The sequence below is a fragment of the Pangasianodon hypophthalmus genome, chromosome 12, assembly GCF_027358585.1.
Source record: "Pangasianodon hypophthalmus isolate fPanHyp1 chromosome 12, fPanHyp1.pri, whole genome shotgun sequence".
NCBI classification, from domain to species: Eukaryota; Metazoa; Chordata; class Actinopteri; order Siluriformes; family Pangasiidae; genus Pangasianodon; species Pangasianodon hypophthalmus.
This window is the reverse complement of record NC_069721.1, coordinates 19,732,783-19,754,023: the sequence shown is the minus strand read 5'-3', so window position 1 is coordinate 19,754,023 and position 21,241 is coordinate 19,732,783. Positions and strand designations below refer to the sequence as shown.

At 38.3% G+C, this 21,241-nt stretch overlaps 1 protein-coding gene across 1 annotated transcript in view; it reads right to left on the bottom strand.

The window, feature by feature from the left end:
- Positions 1-1,527: 1,527 nt before the first annotated feature.
- The window catches only part of LOC113527774 (disintegrin and metalloproteinase domain-containing protein 12), a 100,180-nt gene continuing 80,466 nt past the window's right edge, over positions 1,528-21,241 (bottom strand). The window contains exons 13-23 of the mRNA XM_026915906.3: positions 20,473-20,562; positions 20,056-20,251; positions 19,135-19,243; positions 17,482-17,680; positions 16,446-16,523; positions 13,034-13,142; positions 12,081-12,216; positions 11,537-11,669; positions 8,854-9,123; positions 4,868-5,004; positions 1,528-4,298 (exon numbers count right to left, since the gene is read on the bottom strand). Coding sequence (XP_026771707.1) covers positions 4,226-4,298; positions 4,868-5,004; positions 8,854-9,123; positions 11,537-11,669; positions 12,081-12,216; positions 13,034-13,142; positions 16,446-16,523; positions 17,482-17,680; positions 19,135-19,243; positions 20,056-20,251; positions 20,473-20,562 — 1,530 coding nt within the window. The 3' untranslated portion in view covers positions 1,528-4,225. The remainder of the gene's footprint in view (positions 4,299-4,867; positions 5,005-8,853; positions 9,124-11,536; positions 11,670-12,080; positions 12,217-13,033; positions 13,143-16,445; positions 16,524-17,481; positions 17,681-19,134; positions 19,244-20,055; positions 20,252-20,472; positions 20,563-21,241) is intronic.

Below are 21,241 nucleotides of genomic sequence, written 5' to 3'. Positions count from 1 at the left end.
CTGTTCATGTTACAGTCATGGATCATGTGGAGAAGCTTGGACAGTGCTGTTTTCTCTGTCATGCAGGATAGTTAATGTCCCTGATCATCTGGGCTTTACTCCAACCATAAAGGGCTAGGTGGATTACTTAGCCCATTACTTAGATCAACTTTTTCCATGCAGGAAACTCTTCCAGAGATGAATAATTTCTAAGGATCCCATTATGATCACAGCACAGATTTAATGTTGAAAAAGCAATCATTTTTTCAAACTTTGCAGGCATCCAGGTGTAGATTTAAAACACTGTGTATCATATTAACAGCACTTCCTGGTTTTATTAAAATTGCACTGAATATTATTTATAACTTTTGTGTTTTATAGTTAATGAGTTTTTAGATGAACTCTTGTCATTTCAAGTGACCAGTCAATTAGGATTACAACTATGATAACCAAATAATAACCATAACAACCATGATACTAGTTGATCGTAATCTCCATAAATTATATGCAACTTAAAAAAAAGTCGTTATTCAAGGACTCGCTAGATATACATCATGGACACCGGGGATTCCTCAGACCCCACTTTTAGAACCATGAGATTAAACAATTGGACTTATATCAGTCATGAATTAATAATCTGTAATAATTTTAAAGCTTACCTCTAATAATTATGTCCCTCTCACCCTTCATTATTTTACACCCCCATTTCATTCTTATTTTTGTAACTGGAGAAATACAAAGCAACCTTCAGTGAATACAAATAACACTAATTAGTATTAACACTGATATAGACTACACTATAGTCTTTGCTATACATAAGCTTTAGTATTCATGAAAATGTGTCGTCTGCTAAAGCAAACATATTTCATTTACACACTGCACTGGCTTGAAGCACACTGAAAAATGACTGCACCATGCATAGACATGATTCATTTATTATTTTTATAGTACACTATGGTTGTTAAAAATGGTATTAGTGTGATTATATATACTAGTATATACTTTCTGCTTCTATTAAAAAAAATATCCAATTGGAAGGGGCAAAAAAGTAAGAGAGTTGATAAATCACATAAATATGTTGCAGATGGGCCTTTAAACTAATTAAACAATTTAAAGGGGGAAACCAATACAGAAATTACTGGCTCATTTACTCTGATTCTGATTAGATTTGGACAGTAGGTTGTCCTTCTGTCATATCCTGTTGTTGTTGTGATTGTTGTTAAGGTGTGTTAGAAAGACACTGGTGTGTATCATGGCATGAATGTGGTGAAATATTTGCATGAATGTGAAGCATCATGAATGTCATGCTCTTCATTTCAGATTTTATTACAGTTTGTTGATGGTGCTCTAGAGATGGCTAAAGCTTTTACGAGACAGGGAATACAACATTATTTATATGTATATATATATATATATATATACACACACACACACACACACACATATATATATATATATATATATATATATATATATATATATATATATATATATATATATATATATATGTAGCATCCTCTTTATAAATTTCAAGACCATAACAACGTTTTTATTTCAGAATATCTTCCATTTATTAATGGAGGAGAGACCAGTAGATGGAGATGACAAACTGCAAAAGCAAAAACTGACTCAGTGCAACACAAATCATTTTCATAGACAACTTTACTTAACACTGGTCCATAATTCGTAATCAAAACACTGATATTTACACCCACCCACCCCCCAACACACACATATGATTTATCAAAGAGTCATTGTACAAAATGTGTTTGTGTTCGCAGTCACTGAGCAGAATAAAGAAAGTGAGTATTATATTTTTTTTCGGTGTAGAAATACAGATACAAGTGTATGGTTACAAAATGGTAAAAAGTGACTACAGAAATACAGACTGCATAACAAGACAAGCAACATGATTATACATGAACATACTATAGTGCTCCATGATTACCACTGAAAAAGAATCTAGACTTGCACAGATTCTCAGACTGTCTTTTAAATCATAAACTGAACTGATGTATTAGTTATACATGTGTATGAGTGAAAACATAGCAAAAAATATCACTTGAAGTAATCCATTTTATAAGCAAGTGTAAAAAAAAATGCTAGTGACTGCTGTGGACACCCACTAATTATTAAAAACAACATATTTCACACAAAAGCAAGCAAGAACACAGAAACATGATGGTACGTGCTAAGTAAAAAAAAATATAAGGCTCTACATTGTCTAGATTTCAAATAAATGTAGGCTCAGTGAAAACACACACTGTCACAGCTGAAATAGTTCCCTGGGGTACACACTCCAGTTTGCTACAGATGTCAAGTTTTTCTATGATCATATTCTAAAAACACTGCAAATCCTTTCACTGATTTTCCTGGTCTTGCTGTGCAAATGTCTTAATGTCACCTCCTGTAACCTTCATCAACCATAATCAATGAAGCAGACCTCTTTATTTAAGAGGAGAGCGAGGAATCTCAGAGCGTTCAGGCACACTGGGAGAAAGCATTCAAAAAACAGTTTTTTTTTTTAATATTTTAAAGGAATACACTGGTATTTTTCTGACCTAATCTCTATTAACTACATCTGTAGCGTATTTAAGACAGTAATTTCAACACACTGCTTTGTACTGAGAACATTTCCCTGTACTGAGAAGAAAAATAAAAAAAAATAAAAGTTACTCAAAATGTACTTATAATAGAAGTGTAAGGGCAGTTATTGGGGCATCTGTAAACAATCTGTAAAAAATTGGTGGTTATCAATATAGTTAATGCAGCTCAGCATTAAGCACGGAAATACCTCAAGAGATTTGTGGTAACCGGAACTCCTAAAACTTTTACTGTTTTGACTTCAACAGATATAAAATGCTGTGCAAAAGTCTTAGGCACATGCAAAGAAATGCTGTACTGCAAAGATGCCTTCAAAAATAATGAAACTAAATGTTTCTACATTAAATAAAAATGCTATAAAGAGCAGTAAACATTAATAAATGAAACAAAGTCAATATTTGGTGTGACGACCCTTCGATTAAAAAAATAGTAGTCTCAGGTACAATGTGTGCAGTTTTATAAGGAAATTGGCTGTAAGTGTTACTGAGCATCTTGCAGAAGCAGCCACAGTTCTTCTAGAGACTTTGACTATCACACTTGCTTCTTATTTTTGCAGCAAAACCCAGCAGCCTTCATTATGTTGTTTTGTCTGAAAAGTGTCTCTTATGTAATATGCTGCTTTCTTTATGACATACAAACATTGTGCTGGAAAACTAATGTTTTTGTACTGAGTCTATAATGTAGAAGTCATAAAATAAAAATCTATAACAAAGTTTGTACTAAGAAAATAAGGTGCCTAAGACTTTTGCACAGTACTGTAAATGTTTAGTGACAGAATTCAACAACTGCCCTTAGATTTACATTATAAGTAAGTTTCTAATAAATGTGTTTTCTGTTCTTTTCTCAGTGCCAGGAAACGAACTGGAATTCTACTCTGGGGTTATCACACATATGCTACAGTTGCAGTGGAAAGGGATTATACTGAAAAACACCAGTGTATTACTTTAAGATGACTTCCACTAATCAAAGCTAATACTGTTTAATGTCTAACTGCCATGAAAATCCATATATAGTTTCTCAAGTTCAGGATAGGTGTGTCTATATGAACAAGAGCGCATGGTGTCCGAAGAGGGAACACACGGCTGTCTTTACTGCTTACAGGAGATGCTGTTTTACTTCCTCTCTAAGTGTATGGTGAACTTACAGACAACTTTCACAATATGGTGGGCTGAGATGAGTCTGTCAACCTTATGCTATGACTATGACACATTATGTTATGCAGCAACAGAGCACATCTGTTCCCTTCTAACCTTTCCCCCTTTCCAGTTCTAGCATAAAAAGCACCAACATTACAGTCTTCAGTTTATTTTCACAGGTTAGAGTATATCTCTTTAGTGCCTCCCTCCGGACTGCTGAATCATGCTAGTATTCGACTCATTACGCAGTTCAAAATCCAATCAAATTCAGGGCATAATGCTACAAAAAATGTCCAAAACAATGTTGAAATAAATATACTTTTGACGAACATAAATAATGTACGATGTGTACCTGAGTGTTGACTCATAGCACCGGAGAAGGAGGGAGGCGTAGCACCGAGGGATCGAACCGTCAAGCCGTCATGACCGTGACACACTGTTCATGAGGACCAGCAGAGTTTCATAGTGCAAAACGGATTGAACCACAGGTCTCACAGGCTTCTGTCTCAGCTGCAGGGCTTCTTCATTCCTGTGAAGAACTGAGGCTTTGGCAGTGTGGGGGGCTGCTTCGGAGGCAGTCTGTATGGAGAAAAAATGGAAAAAACAATACTAGACAGGATACTATACAAATTTAAGAACAGGGTTTTAAATATGAATAATATATTCAACAGTAGTAGTCTCTGTAATATGTGTGTAATACTGCAGACTGGATACATGTAAGGTTCTGAAATGTGAATAAAAGGAAAATTAGAGAGGAATATCTGTATTTAAAGAGTGCTCTTCATCAGTCTATTATTTAATCTAGCTATGATGAGTTCTCTTCAATATCTACTGATTCTGATTAATAATTCTATAATTTTCATGAAGGCTGAATTAACATCCGCAGTACCATAGTATTATTTTCCAGGAAGGATCACAGTGCTAATCAGTTTTACCCTACCTCATTTACCAATCTTCAGCACATATTTTGGATTCCTCCCTAATTATCAGAAGCAGGGGTGTCCATCTAGTTGCAATCCCTCCACCCATCCATCCAATATGTGTCCATCTATTCCTTCATCCATCCATCCATCCTTCACAGTAAATTAGTGAACAAATACCTGTATAGATGCCTATATGAGTGCTTGTGTAGAAATCAGTGTGCTGACCTGTTGGGCTGTAAGACGGGTGGAGCTGAGCTGGGAGCAGGGAGATGTGTTGCTAGGGGGCTCCGTCCCAGCCGAGAGCTCCGTCCTAACGGGTCAGCGGGCAAAGGCTTCTGAGGTGGGCTTGGCTTCTCCAACTCCTGAGAAAATCACATGAATGCACATGCGAGTCAGCGTCATGATTCACGTACTGTGGTAAATCTGCCACCAGAGGGAGCTGTAACACAATATAACCCAAATTCAACACAAAGTCTTTTCCCTATGTCCGTTTCTCTCTGCTCTCTGATAGGGTGATGAGGACTTTCATGTGTTCCTAATCGACTGGCACGAGATGAGGTACAGATAACCGCCTGCTACCTACTACACATCTGTTCTTCATCCATTCTTTCTTTAAACGATCCATACACCCTTTCACAGTTTGATTCCACACTTCTGGAGTGTTTTGCATGATTAGTAGGTTCCTCACCCAGGCTGTTTCTCATCATCAATCAGGCTGTGTGTGACTGGGAAAGACGAGGTCTGATGTTGTTTTGTTTCAGAGTGATTAGCAGGGCTAGCATGGCGGATTTCACAGATGAGACATTTTAAATAATCCAAAACCGTGTTAACGTTTGTGGCTCTGCTATTTATTTCCACAGTTGTGCTATCCAACACCTCAGGAATCTTCTTCTATGCCATTTAGTCTGAGCATATCACACTTGTCTGATTGCCATGCAGCTGTGCATACACCCTGCACTGCCCCGGTGAACATGGGTCTCGGTCACAGATTCCACAGTGTGTGTTTAAGGAGGAACAGCTGGAATGAAGGAAAGCCCACTGTAACCTCTCAGACTGAGTGCAGTGAGGTGAAAGGGGGCATCTTCACAGGAGGAAACGATAATAATATGAGTCCATCCAGGACTGGGCCTGATGATGGACTCAGTGGTTTAAAGAGACCTGTAGTGCACTGATAAGACAAAGGGATGTGATCCATCATGCTGCTGCTGTAAGAGTAATGATCTACAGTCTTTTCTTACCTGTTAGATCCTAATGAATGAGAATGTTTATCTTCACTTTTATGATGATGAATCTTATACATCAGACCCTTAATCCTATTAACATATCAAAGTGCTTCTCAATGACGACACATACGTTGAGGAAGTGTGTTTTATATCAGGGTCATTTGGATTCAAAGGGACACAGCTGTCCTGCCCTTGAGGAAGGGCACTTAAACCATTTGTGGCTTCCTCTACTACTAATCCAATACAACACTTAAACACACACACACACACACACATTACATACATATTGCTTTGTTTTGTTCCTCTTATACCACAGCAAATTGTCAAAGATTACAATTTTTTAATTATTAAACAATGACATGTCATACTTGTTATCCATTTATAGTTGCATTTAATGTAGGACAGCTATAAACAGAAAACTTTACCTTATCAACACTATTTAAAACAACATAACACACTTTTTTAAAATCCTCTTATGTGTCTCGTCTGCCATATAAGTCCTTGTGTATGTTGTTACTTTTATCTGATAACATAGTACAAGGACATCAAATTCAGGAATTCACCAGTATGATAATTTACACTACAGGGTGTCCCAAATGTCTCTATACATAGGGGAAATTAACACTTTTTAGCAAAATGTCTTCCACAACTTTTCATAGTTAGTTTCTATTTTTTCAGATAGCCTTTAAGAATGCCTCTGACAAAAGAACATATTGAAATCATTCTCATGGCAGGACTGGGAAGCTGTCGCAAGCTTGCAATGGACTTTAACAGGAAACATGGCAAGTACATCACACACGCCACTGTTGCAAAATTATTAACAAATTCAAAAAGACTGGAAGTGTTGCAGACCAACGCACAACTGACTAAAGTGGTGCTGGCATAGATAGTGCCCTATATATGGACACTTTAAGACTTTAAAACTACTGCTTAACCAATAATGTTAATAAAAACAATACAGTGTCCTTGACTGTTCCTCAACCTGGTTCACACTGACTCACTCACCTGGCCTTGGTCACTAATTATCACTCACATTCATGCCTTGTTATCTTTGTTTTATTTATATATATATTTTTTAGCATATAGTAATTGTCCTTCTTTTTAAATGTGTTTATTATTCTGGTCTTGTTAGCTTGTGAGACTATTAGCATTGGGTCTGTCAGTGTTTGCCTGAGTTTTGTCCTAATGCTTCAGGAATAAGTGATAGATCAGCTGAAGTTCTTTGGATATATCATTCATTCATTCATTCATTCATTCATTCATCTATTCATTCATTCATTCATTCTCAGGAACTACTTGCATAAAACAAAAAGAGCATATCACCAATGATTGACATTTACACAACAACCTTACATAATCTTTTACATAATAACAAAAGTGGATGAAAATTTGAAGACTATTCAAATATCAAGGACAACATCTTTTTAACCACCGTCTGATTTTTGCTCCTTCCCTGCTAAACAAGACCATTATCAAGACCTTGCATGATTAAAAGAAAATATCTAGTTTATACTTTAAACTATTCTCATTTATCAAGTTCTATTTGGTATATACGTTGCAATGGTGTTGTTTTCCCTACAACACCAGGTGCTGATTGTTTGCTCACACCACCGATATTTCTATTAACAGCCTTTCACAGTTTTTCCACTGGATTTTCATGTGGTATTCCAAAGTTTCCTCCTGACCGACTGACCCCGCTGTTCAGGGAGTGTTTTTACTGGACTTGGACTGGCTCAGACTCAGACAACACACGCACACACTTCTTTATAAAGCTCAATGGTCTGATGAAGACGTTCCATTCTCACCACAGGAAAGACAACACTGTCACACTCAGCTTTAGTCTATCACAGTGGTGCAACTGCAAGAGTGAATAAGCCTGCAGTTACTCTACTGTAGAAGAGCACACATAATGCCTCTGACATAAGAAGCTGACTGTCACTTGATATACACTCACTGGCCTACACTCTACATCTGTTCATTCATGCAATTATTCAATCAGCCAATCATGTGGCAGCAGTGCAATACATAAAATCATGCAGATACAGGTCAAGTGCTTCAGCTGATATTCACAGCAAACATCAGCATGGGGAAAAAAAATGTGATCTCATTGACTATAACCGTGGCATGGTTGTTGATGCAGTACATAGTATTGAGTATTTCACAATACGATACAATACAAAACCTCTGATCTTCACAGATTTTGACACACAACACAATTCAGAGTGTACACAAAATGGTAAAAAAAAAAGCCCAGAAAAATCCAGTCAGAAGCAGTTCTGCAGGTGGAAATGCCTCGTGGATGAGAGAAGTCAGAAGACAATGGCCAGACTATAGCTATAGTAACTCAAATAACCACTCTTTACAACTATGTTGAGCAGAAAAGCATCTCAGAATGCACAAAACGTCAAACCTGGAGGCAAAAGACCACATCAAGTTCAACTCCTGTCAGCCAAAAACAGGTATCTGAGGCTGCAATTAGCACAGGCTTGCCAAGATATAGGGAAGAAGAAAGCATTCAAAAGCAAGTGATCCAGAATTGTCTAGAATAGGTATGTATAAGTGTTTTAGACAAGTGTGAAAAAGGCTGAAATCCCACCTTAAAAGCATGGACAGTTTGGGGCAGAAGTTAGCTGTTACAAAAACAACACCCCTTCCCTTAAGCGTTCCCATCAAAAGTCACACCCCAAAGTACACACCTGAATGCTAGTGTAAAAGGATGAGCTTTCCGAATTGAAAGACAACATGACTGACAGGAATAGAAATCTAGATCCTGATTGGCTGGATGTTGGTGGTCCACATGAGTTGTTTGAGCCTGGGGTACCACAGATACCAGAGTTTCTCCTCTTAGCAGATATTTTATTGCTGGAATGTGAGGAAATATTCCCCAAATATCACAAAGTTACTGATATTCTGACTCAGAATATCCACACCTTCAACCTGATAAATCATTTAGCATTTTTTTAACTCTATTGTATTTTGTGCACTCACCTTAGCCATCTTGCAGGTGTTCTGGCAGCTTAAAGTGAGGAGGGAGGCTCCTCGTGCTGGAGTGTGGAGGTGGGAGTGTGTGTGCAGTGCTGGAGGGGCTCTGTGGCGAGGTGAGGGTGTGTGTGGCAGGGGAGGTGGAGGTGCACGGTGGGTGGGTGGGGCAAAGGGCAATGGTAACAGTGGGCTCAGGTGGAGTGGAGGACACTGGGGCAGAGCGTGGAGAGTGTGAGCACCAACAACAGAGTGCAACACCGGGAGAGAACACTGAGGCTGTGAAGAGACAGAGAGAGAGACAGAGAGAGAGACAGAGAGAGAGAGAGAGAGAGAGAGAGAGAGAGAGAGAAAGGGGGTGTAATAATAAATGTATTATAAACCTCATTTATATTTAAACAAAATTTAGATTTGGAACACATGTAAGCATACTCACCCCACACATATATACAAATGAAAGGTGTGTGTGTGTGTGTGAGTGTGTGTACATGTTGTGTGAAGTCTGTCTGAAATATGACCTCATATGCACTTGGCTGACATCAAACAGACCTACATCCTCTCTGTTCTTACCAACACACACACACACACACACACACACACACACACAATCAGAACCAGCTGTACATCAACTGCTAATGCAAAAAACACAACTCCAGTAAAGGTCTACTGTCTGAGCCTGTACGTAGACCAACTGACACAAACAGACACACAGACACAGGCACACACACACACACACACACACACACATCTCCACTTAATTATATTAACAAGTTGAACAGGAAGCTGGATCTAGCCAGTGCTGCTACTGAAGCTATAATGCAGAGCAGAGCTGCAGGAGTTCATTTTTAAACATCTTCTGTTGTATGTACCCTAGGTGTACTTGCTTTTCCCGATGACCTACAAACACACACACAAACACACACATGCACACACACTCACTAATCACACACTAAGTTCCCAGAAAGCCACTGATGCAGATCCCTCATTATTTATAACAAGGCTGCACTCACTCAAACAAATTTGACTGTTTTTTTTTTTTAGTGTTTCATTGTACCATTGTGTGTGTGTGTCTGTGTGTATGTGTATGTTATGCCATGTATCAAAGCTTTGGTACGCAGAACATGATCAAAATGAAACCAGACAGCTTTTTGACATTGTTTGTCCACTGTCTGGCTTTTATGCAGAATGTTGTCTGAAGGCAACAGTGCACTATTGACAACTGTCATTGACATTCAAAAGAGACAAGGAGTATTAGAGAGGGTTGTTTGGCTCTGTGTGTTTGTGTGTATCTGTGTGTCTGTGTGTACGCATGTGTAGCTTGATTGTGTGAGCTCTCTGATAGAAGACCGAAACTCAGAAACATAAACAAACACACACTTGCACACAAACCAAGATTCAGAACAAGCGCTACCAGCAGCGGCTTGTGACCAAAGATTTTGGTGAGGCAGGACGATGTTAATAATGACATAACCTCACACAAAATAAATTCGAGGGGCTAATCACACTCGACCTATGCTATAGGCTACTCTGTATAATAGGCAGTTGAGAGTCAAAAACATAACATCTTTCAGCATACAGGCTAGCAGCTCGTACCTTTGTTCAGCTGTGTTCAGGGTAATATCATTAACCACGGTTTACATGTTTCAGCAAAATTTCAAGCCAAACTATATTTCAAAAGTCACACAAAAGCCAAAACCAACCCAGCCCAGAATCCAGCCCAAAAAAAAATGACATTGTTTAAGGAGCACATTTTCTTCTTTTTCTCAGCCTTTCTCAGCGTGTGAAAAACTTGCTTCCTACATATTTCTGATGTATGAATATTATCCCCCTTTCCCTCTCGCAATCTTTGCAATATATTCTACAATACAAATGGTTCTGTGCATCACATACACACTCTCTGCACTTACACTTTACTTGATTAGATTTAATTCCTATTATTTGCTATAAAATGAGATCTTGGCAGCCACAGATAATTTTTAAAGTAGCCCAATCTGGCAACCCTGTCATTAACCCTGTCTTGTCCGCTTCTCCTCCTCCACTGAAAAGTGAATGTGGGGTAGTGTGATTCCTGCCCCAATGGACCTCTATTAGTGCTTGTAGCATTTCCCTTTTTTGACCACTAGATGTAAAAATAACCTTAATGAAGCTAAGTAGGACTGTACGACATCAAGAGAGGTTAGCAAATCAAAAGAACGTCAGCTTATATCTGCCAAATAACACATTTAAAAAAAAAATGGTTGGTGACTCCAAAGGGGTCATTAGTACTTAAATGGAGTTTAAGATGTATGAATGGGTTGTGAATGAGGACTTTATTAATTAATGTTTGTTAAACGGCTGATAGAAATGGTGGGGCTCTGCCTCACCTGCCCCTATGGACATGCTGTCACTGAGTGCTACACTATACAGTACGTTCATTGCACATAAAAGAAAATAAATATAATATCTCAATATTAAATATTAATATAATATTTCATATTTATTAATGCTCATTTATTCATAGAAATGTTTCATATATAAAATATAACGTGAGCAGTTCTACGTCAAGCAACACAATGTCAGTTCGACAAAAGGTTTAAGAAATGTGTGTTTTGATAAACTTTGAATAGCACTCAAACAGTGAAATACATTTTGACTGCCCTAACACACACACACACACACACACACACACACACACACAGAAACAGATACACACCTTATATATGCTGGTACTTTGTGGTATGGCTGGAGCTTGACAATGAGGTGATGCTCTGCATGTAGTGTGTGTTTGTGTCTCTGGGGTTGAGAGTGTGTTTCCTTGACCGATCAGCCTGCTTGGGCCCACTGACCTGAAACAGCATACAGAAAACAACACACTTATTAATTATTAAATTAAATTTTACTACACAGACTCTGTGACTTCCTGAGCAGCAGTCATGCAGGATTTTTATTTTTCTATTTTGCTCACCAGGGTGAAGTGAAAATCAAGGGATTCTTTTTTTTTTCCCCAAAAGGTAGATTATTAATTCAGGCAAGGGAACTGATACTGAGGCAAGCTCATAAGGTATATAAACCATTATGTAATAATAAACTAAAATACTGTTTAATGGATATGCAATGCCTCATTATTTATTTATTAATTTGCACTGATTAAAATTTCACTATCAGTTATGGTTAATCAATAAATGTAATGTAATATAAAGTGTCACCTTCCTCTGTATTCATTTTTATACATGTGTGAAAAACATTACCATTTTTACCTTAGCTTCTCAATGTTGTTTTTCTTGTTATTGATGAAGAGGCTGACCAGAGTCTTCCTCTTAACACAGACAATCATGGCCACGAAGAGCAAACACAGGAATGCTACCACGATGCCCACCTTTATACTCTCACCATCTATATACAGTGAAAACACAATGATCAGAACACACACACTTAGCCCATACACAACTCATCCACATACAGTACTGTGTGAAAGTCTTTGGCACCTATTTTTTTTTAGTACAAATTTTATTATAGATGTTCATTTTATGTTCATTAGTGAGTCAGTACAAAAGGATTTTAGATTTCCAAATATTACTTTTCCAACAAAAAATGAAATGTTACAAAAAAACATTTGTTTGTCAGTAAAGAAAGCAACATTACATAACAGAGCACTTTTCAGACAAACACATAATGGGTTTTTTTATGCCAAAAAAAAAAAGCAAGTGGAACGGTCAGAGTTTCCAGAAGAACTCTGGCAGATTCTCTAAGATGCTCAGTAAAACTTACCAGCTAATTTTCTTATAAAATTGTAAAAGAGACTACTTTTTTTAAAGCAAAGGGTTGTCAGACCAGATATTGACTTTGTTTAGTTTACTACTGTTTACTGCTCATTTTTAATATTTTTTTATATAGAAACATTTAATTTTATTATTTTTGAAGGCTTTTTTGCTTTACGACATTTCTTTGTATGTGCCTAAGAAAACATTAGCTAGTTACATTACATTGTTTATTTGACAATATGCTTTTACAGAGTGTACTGTATAAGAAATTACAGTTAAGAGTTTGGTGTTTTTAAATGAACTTTTCCAATAAAAATGCATTATTGGAAGATAAATCTCTGCAGAAAACCAAAATCACAAAGTCATTGCCAGTGTGTGCACTTCTGGAGAGGTTGACTAGTGTTGTTTCTATAAAACACACACACACACACACACACACACACTTGTACCTGCTTGTCTCACTGGTCCGCTGTCCACACTGCCTCCAAATCCAGCTTTATCACAGAAAGGGGGAGCCCAGTGTGCCTCACAGTGACAATTCTTTTTATTATTACACACCTGTGCAGGTAAGACAACAGACACACACACACAATGTGAAGACTTGGTCAGTGGGTCTGTTAGAGGTTTACTGTAGAACTGACTTGGATTGGATTGGTATAGGAATAAGGAATATTCCTAGAAGAGCATACGAGAAGAGAGTATAGTGTCAGTGTTTTTTGAATCAGGCCCTAAATGTTATGAATAAAATGGTGAGACCTGACTTGTCCCTTACAGACAAAGACTGATTATAATGCAGACAGTGCAGATTTTTACCCTTACTTCACAGACAAAACCATTAAGCTTTGCTGAAAAGGTGTAATGGAGTAATAATGGCCTAATAGTACAGTGATAACCCATTGCACATATATCAATAAAGTAGCATTAGCCAAGTTATCTAGCCATTTTTCTCTGCAAATGAACATAACTAAGACTGACCTTTGCCGCTTGTGGAAACATACTGCATATAACAAACACAACTGCTAAGCATTTCTACTAGACACACTGACAGTAAACCACAACAGGATTATAACAATTTAAAAAGACCGGGCAACATGGAAAACAAAAACAGATGAGATAAATAGTTCAGGGTTGTACATACAGTACATCTTCAAGCATGTGTTAATAGTATATGTCATGGCTGAAGTTTCTGAAGCGTATTACTTTGATCTTTAATAACCCTCTGCCATTTAAAAGCGTGGTCGGTGCAAATACAAGACCATAATCATGACATTTTTGAAGAACTAGATAATATTAGTGTTGTTACTATAGAAACAGTCAACAATTTGACTCTGCAGTTGATCCAAGCTTAGTGTAAGCCATGCTGATGCCACCCTGATCATTTCACATCTGTACCGTAAAACATTTTAACCTCATTTCCAGCTGTTCTTTTATAATGCCATATTAAAACCTGTGATTTTACAGCACATTTCCTTAAACTCAGAGAAGCATGTCAAGAATCATGTCTCTTACGGAGACATAAACCCCAACCAACCACCCCAACACCTCCAATAAAATTTGAGCAGTTGTACTTATATTTGTTAAAAATGCATCTTGGTGCATTTACACCTGCCTTTTTATGTGCATAATCTCTATTTGGTTATAATCCTGCTACCCAGAATAGGTGTAACCAGGTGTAAATGAAGTCAATGAGATTACATCTCCTTTGAGTTTTTGCTGCAGGAGTTCAGACTGCAAAAACAAACAGTCTCCAGTTTTAAGATAATTATACATGGTGTAGTGGAAATACAGAACGACGCACCTAGTTACCACCTGTCCTTCATCATGTTAACAAAGTCTGCCAAACAGCTACAATAGGCTCCATATGGGCCCAATGCTGCATTTCCTCCATTCTGTAACTCCAAAGTATCACACATTGTATCCATATGGCACATATTATTAAACACCATTTCGCCAGCGAGGTGATGGGGAGCAGATGTGCAACTCCACAATATAGAACAGATTTAGGGATGTGTAAATTAATGTAAGGAACCTCTCCGTTTCTAGATCCCATGTTAGTTTGTCTATACTGTATACTTGCACCTATCTCTCTCTAAATAAACATGCACAGGTATGCCATTTGGGACGTCCATTTCCAATCAGATCCAAGCAACAAGCATTATCACAGTCCAATTAATTATAAACTATGCTGTATCAACCGTTTTTCTGACTTTATCACAGAAAGTGTGTGTGCGGTGTCCTATACGCATTCTGCGTGAAATTACTTCTATTTCAGTGTATTTTAACATTTTGCAAAAGTGATTCCACATTACGACAGACAGATACACAAACTATTTGGAGATGCACAGTTGACGTAATGAAGAGAAAAATTCAAATTCAATTTTCTGTATTTGTTTGAGAAGAATGAATACAGCATAACAGCATAACCTTTTCAATTTCACACTCCTAAGGCCAGCCTTATTTAGTACTTTGGGAAACAAAAATGAAAGAAATCCTGCCTCAGTGCGTCTGTCATTCTCAGAAATTATCGAATTCAAACAGACGAAGCACACATGTATTTTCTCCCCAAACAAAGTCCACCCATGCATTTCACCACAGCGGCCACACAAGGATGACTGACTTACCGTCAGAATATGATGAATGGCTCATTAAGGTGGACCAAGTAAAGCTATTATGGCTAATTGACTGGTGTGATGAGAAGCCTGGGAGATTAATAGCAAGGTATTGTTGCATTTTAAAGGTAAATTACACATGCAGACTACAGGTCGAGAATGAGAGAAAGCAGAGATGATACAGAAAGCTATATAGTGAGGAGGAGGTGGATAGAAAATCACTGAGAGGGGAAAAAAAATCAGGGAAAGCACTGAGCAGAATTCTCTCAGCATCAATACACTGAATAAATGACCAAGTCCCTCAAAACTATTAAAATTTCACAGCCATTTTTTTTTATGTCTGGCAGCAACACTGTCGTGTAGCTCTCAGAAGCCAGAAGACTTCATTAATAATGTAGCTAAAAATCTCAGCCTCACATATTCTAATGCATCTCCTAATTTAATGCTTGTGGCATATCCAGCTGTAAATATGTTTCATATTTTAAATGTTTTTGGAATCCGGTAATCACCAAACCGCAAAGTGATAAATAGAGCTGAACAAAAATGTGATCAGACCCTTAATGTATAATATATAGTTTATTTTTGGGGTGAAACACCGTGCTCCATTCGCACCCTGGAAATACAGTCTCAATACTTTATCCTATCACTGCTAATATATAATCATTGGAGAAAGACAACATTTTGAAACGAAAACCTTTTAGAAACAATACGTTTTTAGCTACAAAACTTGTATGGAAAGCTAGCAGGCTAGCAAACCAAGCCAATGTTAGTGGTGAAAAAAAACCTTGGTATAATCGCCCTTATTTTGGCAGGTTTGTTACTGTTAAATAAAGTACTGAGAATAGTAATATTAATGAGAATAAATACTGATATCCCACTTGTGAGCTAATTTACTAGAAACTAGCCAGCTGGATAAGTTACTATGATTATATTAGTAGGACATTTGGACATGGTAGCCATTTCCAATTCATGTATTCATACATATTCAAAGGTCAAGTGCAATTATGTTTCTAAACCAAAAATATACTAATATATAAACACTAAACCACTTATCATTCTGTATAAACTTTTAATGGTTCAAAATGATATGTTCTGGGGTAAATTAATAGCTCCTTGTCCCATTGAGAAGCTGACTCATGTGTATGAACACCAAAGCATTCAGAGTAATGGTTGGCTGAGGTTTTTTTCTAGATGACAACATGCTGGTAAGGGAAATTTGCTTGCTCATGGAAAAGAAATAAAAGTGTCTAACCCCACGTCCGCTGCACTTGGCCGCACACTCATGGACGCCAAAGACACTGACATTTTGACACTGCCGATTCAGACACATCTGCAGGAAGAGAGAGAGAGAGAGAGAGAGAGAGAGGGCATTTAAAGACTTCTACTCCCAAGTTTTCCACTAAAACAGAACAAGACCCTGGTTCTGCAGAGACTAGTCCTCCAAAGCCCAGTTACAGCTATGGCCTGTATTCATACAGTCAGCCCACAAACACTCCACCCAAATATAATGAGATTTAGGAATGAAACTCAGCAACATATTCATCCAAAGTCTGAGTAATCAGAGAGTAATCAGAGAATAATCAGCTGAGTAAGAAGGAGAGTTGGATGTTGAAAAGCCTGATATGTTTATTGTAATTAACTTTGTCGTCTCACACGAGCGAATAAGTGATAGACAGCACGAGAGGCAATAGGTCAGACTCACACATCTGTAAAACCTTGTCCGAGTAACAGTGTGATGTCAGGCTTTCCGTTCTTCCTGCTCACTGCTGGGGATGATGAGGCCTTTCTTTCCCTTATTAACATTTCACTGTATTTCACACACATGCACACACATAAATCCAAGACTGCATGCACACTACCTCATTACAAAATCAGTCACACACTGACATATGGGACTATAAACCCTACAAAATGGACACAAACTGAATTCATAAACACACACACACACACACACACCATGAAGGTCAGTGTGCAGTGCAGTGCAATGTTTCCCAAATCAGTCCTTAGGAAACACAACATGGTTCATATTTTTGCCCTTTTCAAGCCCCAATACACCTCCACACCTCTACCAGGTACCCACTGCTCATAATTACTAGTTTTCAAAGTTTGGGATCTGGATAAGAGCAATACTCTTATTGGCAGCTTTGGGCACCACACATACTGTGGGGCTTTGAGGACTACAATCTTTCCATCCATAAAACAAAGGACTATCCATTATTGTTTTATTATAGGCAAATTTTTAATTTTGTAAACTTCCTTCCTTGCTGAAAAACACGCAGTGCTCTCACCATGCTGTTGCCGCACTTGGTTCCAGTTAGTACCAGTCCTGGGTCAGGCATGTCGTCACCTAGATACACATGAGTCCCCCGGCACAGGATACGCCCACCTTCCGGCAGAGGGATGTTGGTCTCTATGGAGACCGCATTGGTTCCTATTACTGGCCGATTTGCCCCGCCCTGACACTGGATCTTCCCACATTTAGCATCTCTGCGTAAATATTAGGAAAAAATGAACAAGACAAAGACATTTATTTTATGCCACATAAATATCATTATCAAAACTGGCCATAGTTCAGCAACTCTACATTTCTAAACATGAACCAGCATGGCGTCTATAGCAGATCCTCTATTGAAGTTTATTCAATCATACGCATTGATGTAAATTATATTTAGCTGAAGGTAGCTCATTGTAGCTACAGGGCAATAGACATTAAGTCAGAAATGGGAGTTTTCACTATTATATATTTTCATTTTATTTACCCTCTCGTCTCTTTCCAGTTTGGTCACCTGCCAAGTCCCACCCACCAGCCAGCTCTCCCCATCATACGACAGCTAACAACCGTGGAGGGCGAAGGCTATCACATGCTTCCTCCGCGACACATGAAGCCAGCGTCTGCATCTTTTCGAACTGTAACACCCTCAGAGGAAATAACTATCCACCCTCTTCCAGATACATGAGCTCAGAGACACCCACAATTGCCTACTGTCACTGTGATTGACAGGGGAGAGAGTATGCCATCCCTCCCACCTAGACAGCATGGACAATTTTTGTTCCCTTGCCTCGTGGCCATGGATGGCTGTAAAGAACCCTTTTCTGTTGCGACAGTTTGGAGCCGTGATATTTTGTCTTTTTTTTTTTTTGGCTGTTTGTCAGACTGCCACAGTGACATTTGACAGGTTTTCCAGACCACCACACACATTACTATGGCAGTTGTGAATGGTCGGAGGAGTCTTGGAGAAGAAGTGGGTAATTGAATGAGTGTGTACACCTGTGTGTGATTAACAGGGGTCTATTTATACTCTGTGTGTTTTGCAGTGAGCTGCTACATACAGTAGCAAAGAGAGAGAGCTGGTGCTATCAAGCAGACAGGGTCCTGATAAGCTTGTGTGTGTGTGTGTGTCAGTCACAATTACATATGCATTTTGAGGCATGTCCTGATGAGTGGTCAAGAAGAAAAGTAGGGGAGAGAGAGAGAGAGAGAAAGAGAGAAATAGAGAGCGTGAGAGAGAGAGAGAGAATGGAGGAAAGTTTGTTTGGTGAATGAGTAATCAGCTCTCTTTTTTATATCTCCCTCCTCCCTCTTCTCTCTATCAGTGTCCACTTCAGTAATTTGGGCAATTATATCCATCTGAAAGTGATCAGTAAAGTACTTGAAGTACCTGCCAATCTATTTCCTAATAGAGCAAAATGTTCAACAAGTGCTTCCTGTTTATGTAAATTGCAGTCGTTCCTCTGCTGTTTCTTATTGTTTTGTCCCTGTCACACATTCTGTCCCTACAGGAAACCGTAGGCTTTTGTGTGGGAAACCAAGTCAAAGAATATAACACTGGAAATAAAATGATATAAAATTATGTTAACCACTCATCTGCTTTTTTCTTACTTTCCCTTCTCTGTTCCACTATTCTATTTATTATAAATGGAGAAGAAGAAAGATGTCTCACTGTGCTTCACATTTAGCGAATGAGCCCTTGGAGTCTTTTCCACAGTTGCCATATGGGTCTCCTGCTGAGTTCACCCTCTCAAAACAGATGCCCGGAGCTGGCTTTGCACCTACAACAAAAACACACAAAAGAGAAACACACATGCACCCATAAGCTTACAGTTAGTCTCTCTATAACCTTCACTGTCTGTTTGTTAGAAATGTGACATTGTTTATTGTGAAAAGATAATTATGTGCAACATAAACTTTTCACACAACATGGTTTACTATGTTCAGTCAAATTTAAAAAGGTGAATTCATACTCTCCAAGTTCCTCTTCATATTAATACTAGAACTGTAAAATAACATGTTCATAATGCGTTAATAATGCTCCACTGATTTATTTGATGCCATTAACACATTTTCATAGTTATAACACATTTTTCTGTAGTTATTGCTAGGGCGGATGCTCAAGCTCTGAAGTTTCCATAAAGAAAATTAGACATTGGTGAGTAAACATATTTACCCTGGCGTTTTTACTAAAAACTGAAACCTCTGTTCACATGATCTGATGGAGTGAAAACAGAAGGGATGCCCTATTCTGACGTGTGTGACCACCCTTATGAAAGAGTGGCAAAAGAAAGTTATCATACTCTTTCACATCTGAATATAGTGTACTTTTTAAAGTAATTTTTATGGCTCTGGAGTGGTACAACAGAAAAGTGTTAGACAGAAGACTGCAAGCTCAAATCCTGATAATAACACAGCCATCAATACCCACGAGTCCAAGAGAGCAAAACTGGCCGTGCTGTCAGGGTGGGAGGGATGGCATACACTCTCTCCCCTGTCAATCACAGTGACACTAGCTAATCATGGGCATTTGTGAGCTCATGTATGCTGAGTAGGTTCATCAATCATCATCCTCTATGGTGCTGGGACTCACCTTGACCCCAGAGTGTGATGCACTGCTGTTCATGTGTTTGGCAGATGCCATTGTAGCAGTGTCCGTCCACACCGTGACACATGTGACCATCGTGCAGGTAGACGTTAGAGGGACAGTGAGGGTCAGAACCTGTGCAAAACTCCGGCAGATCACATGAGTTAGTGGACTCTCTGCACTGTGTACCTGCAGGCTTCAACTGAAACGCACACAAACCCACATCATTAGTGATCACTGTCGCACATCATGACACAAGTTGACTCCATTTGTCTTTTCAAATGGAACATGTGTAAGCGGTAAAGCAGCAAAAATCAATAAAAAGACACTGAAGCAAACCTTTTAAAAAGATAATAAATCATTGTTGTGTATGTGTGTCTATTTGTTTGTGTGTGTGTGTGTGTGTGTGTGTGTGTGTGTTACCTGACAGTCTTCACAACACTGGCCATGTGCACACACTGCATTGAACTTCAGAGTGCATGTACTGGCATTACAGCACGGGTTCATACATTCCTACAGAGACAGAAAAATACAGGAAGAGAAAAGAAGAACTGGGAAATGAATGAAACAGAAAATGGAAAAAATATACAATGGATATAAAAAGTCTTCACACCCCTGTTAAAACGGTATATTTACTGTTAAACTAAGATAAATCATGCCAGATCTTTTCCCACCTTTAATGTGCAAGTGCAAACTATACATATAAAGTGAAAAACAATCAGAAACTTTTATAGGGAAAAAAATAAAAATAACAAACTTACAATAACCTGGTGCACACTCCTAAACTAATACTTTGTTGAAGCACTTTTTGATTTTATTACACCACTCAGTCTTTTTGGGTGAGAGTCTATCAGCGTGGCAATCTGGACTTATTGCAATATTTTCCCACTCTTTCTTGCAAAAACATTCTAGGATGTGCTTTTTTGCACCAAACATACTTTCTGGAATTATGGGATTATTATACCTTTTTGAATTAGTCTTATCAGACCAAAAGATATTTTGCCACATAGTTTGGGGTGATTTAGTTGAGCTTTGAATGTTTTTTGTGAGAAAGGGCTTCTGTCTAGCCACCTTACCCCATAGCCCACACATGTGAAGAATACGAGGGATTGCTGTCACATGCAGGGAGTAATCAGTACTTGTCAGATATTCCTGTAGCTGCTTTAATGTTGCTGTAGGTCTCTTAGCAGCC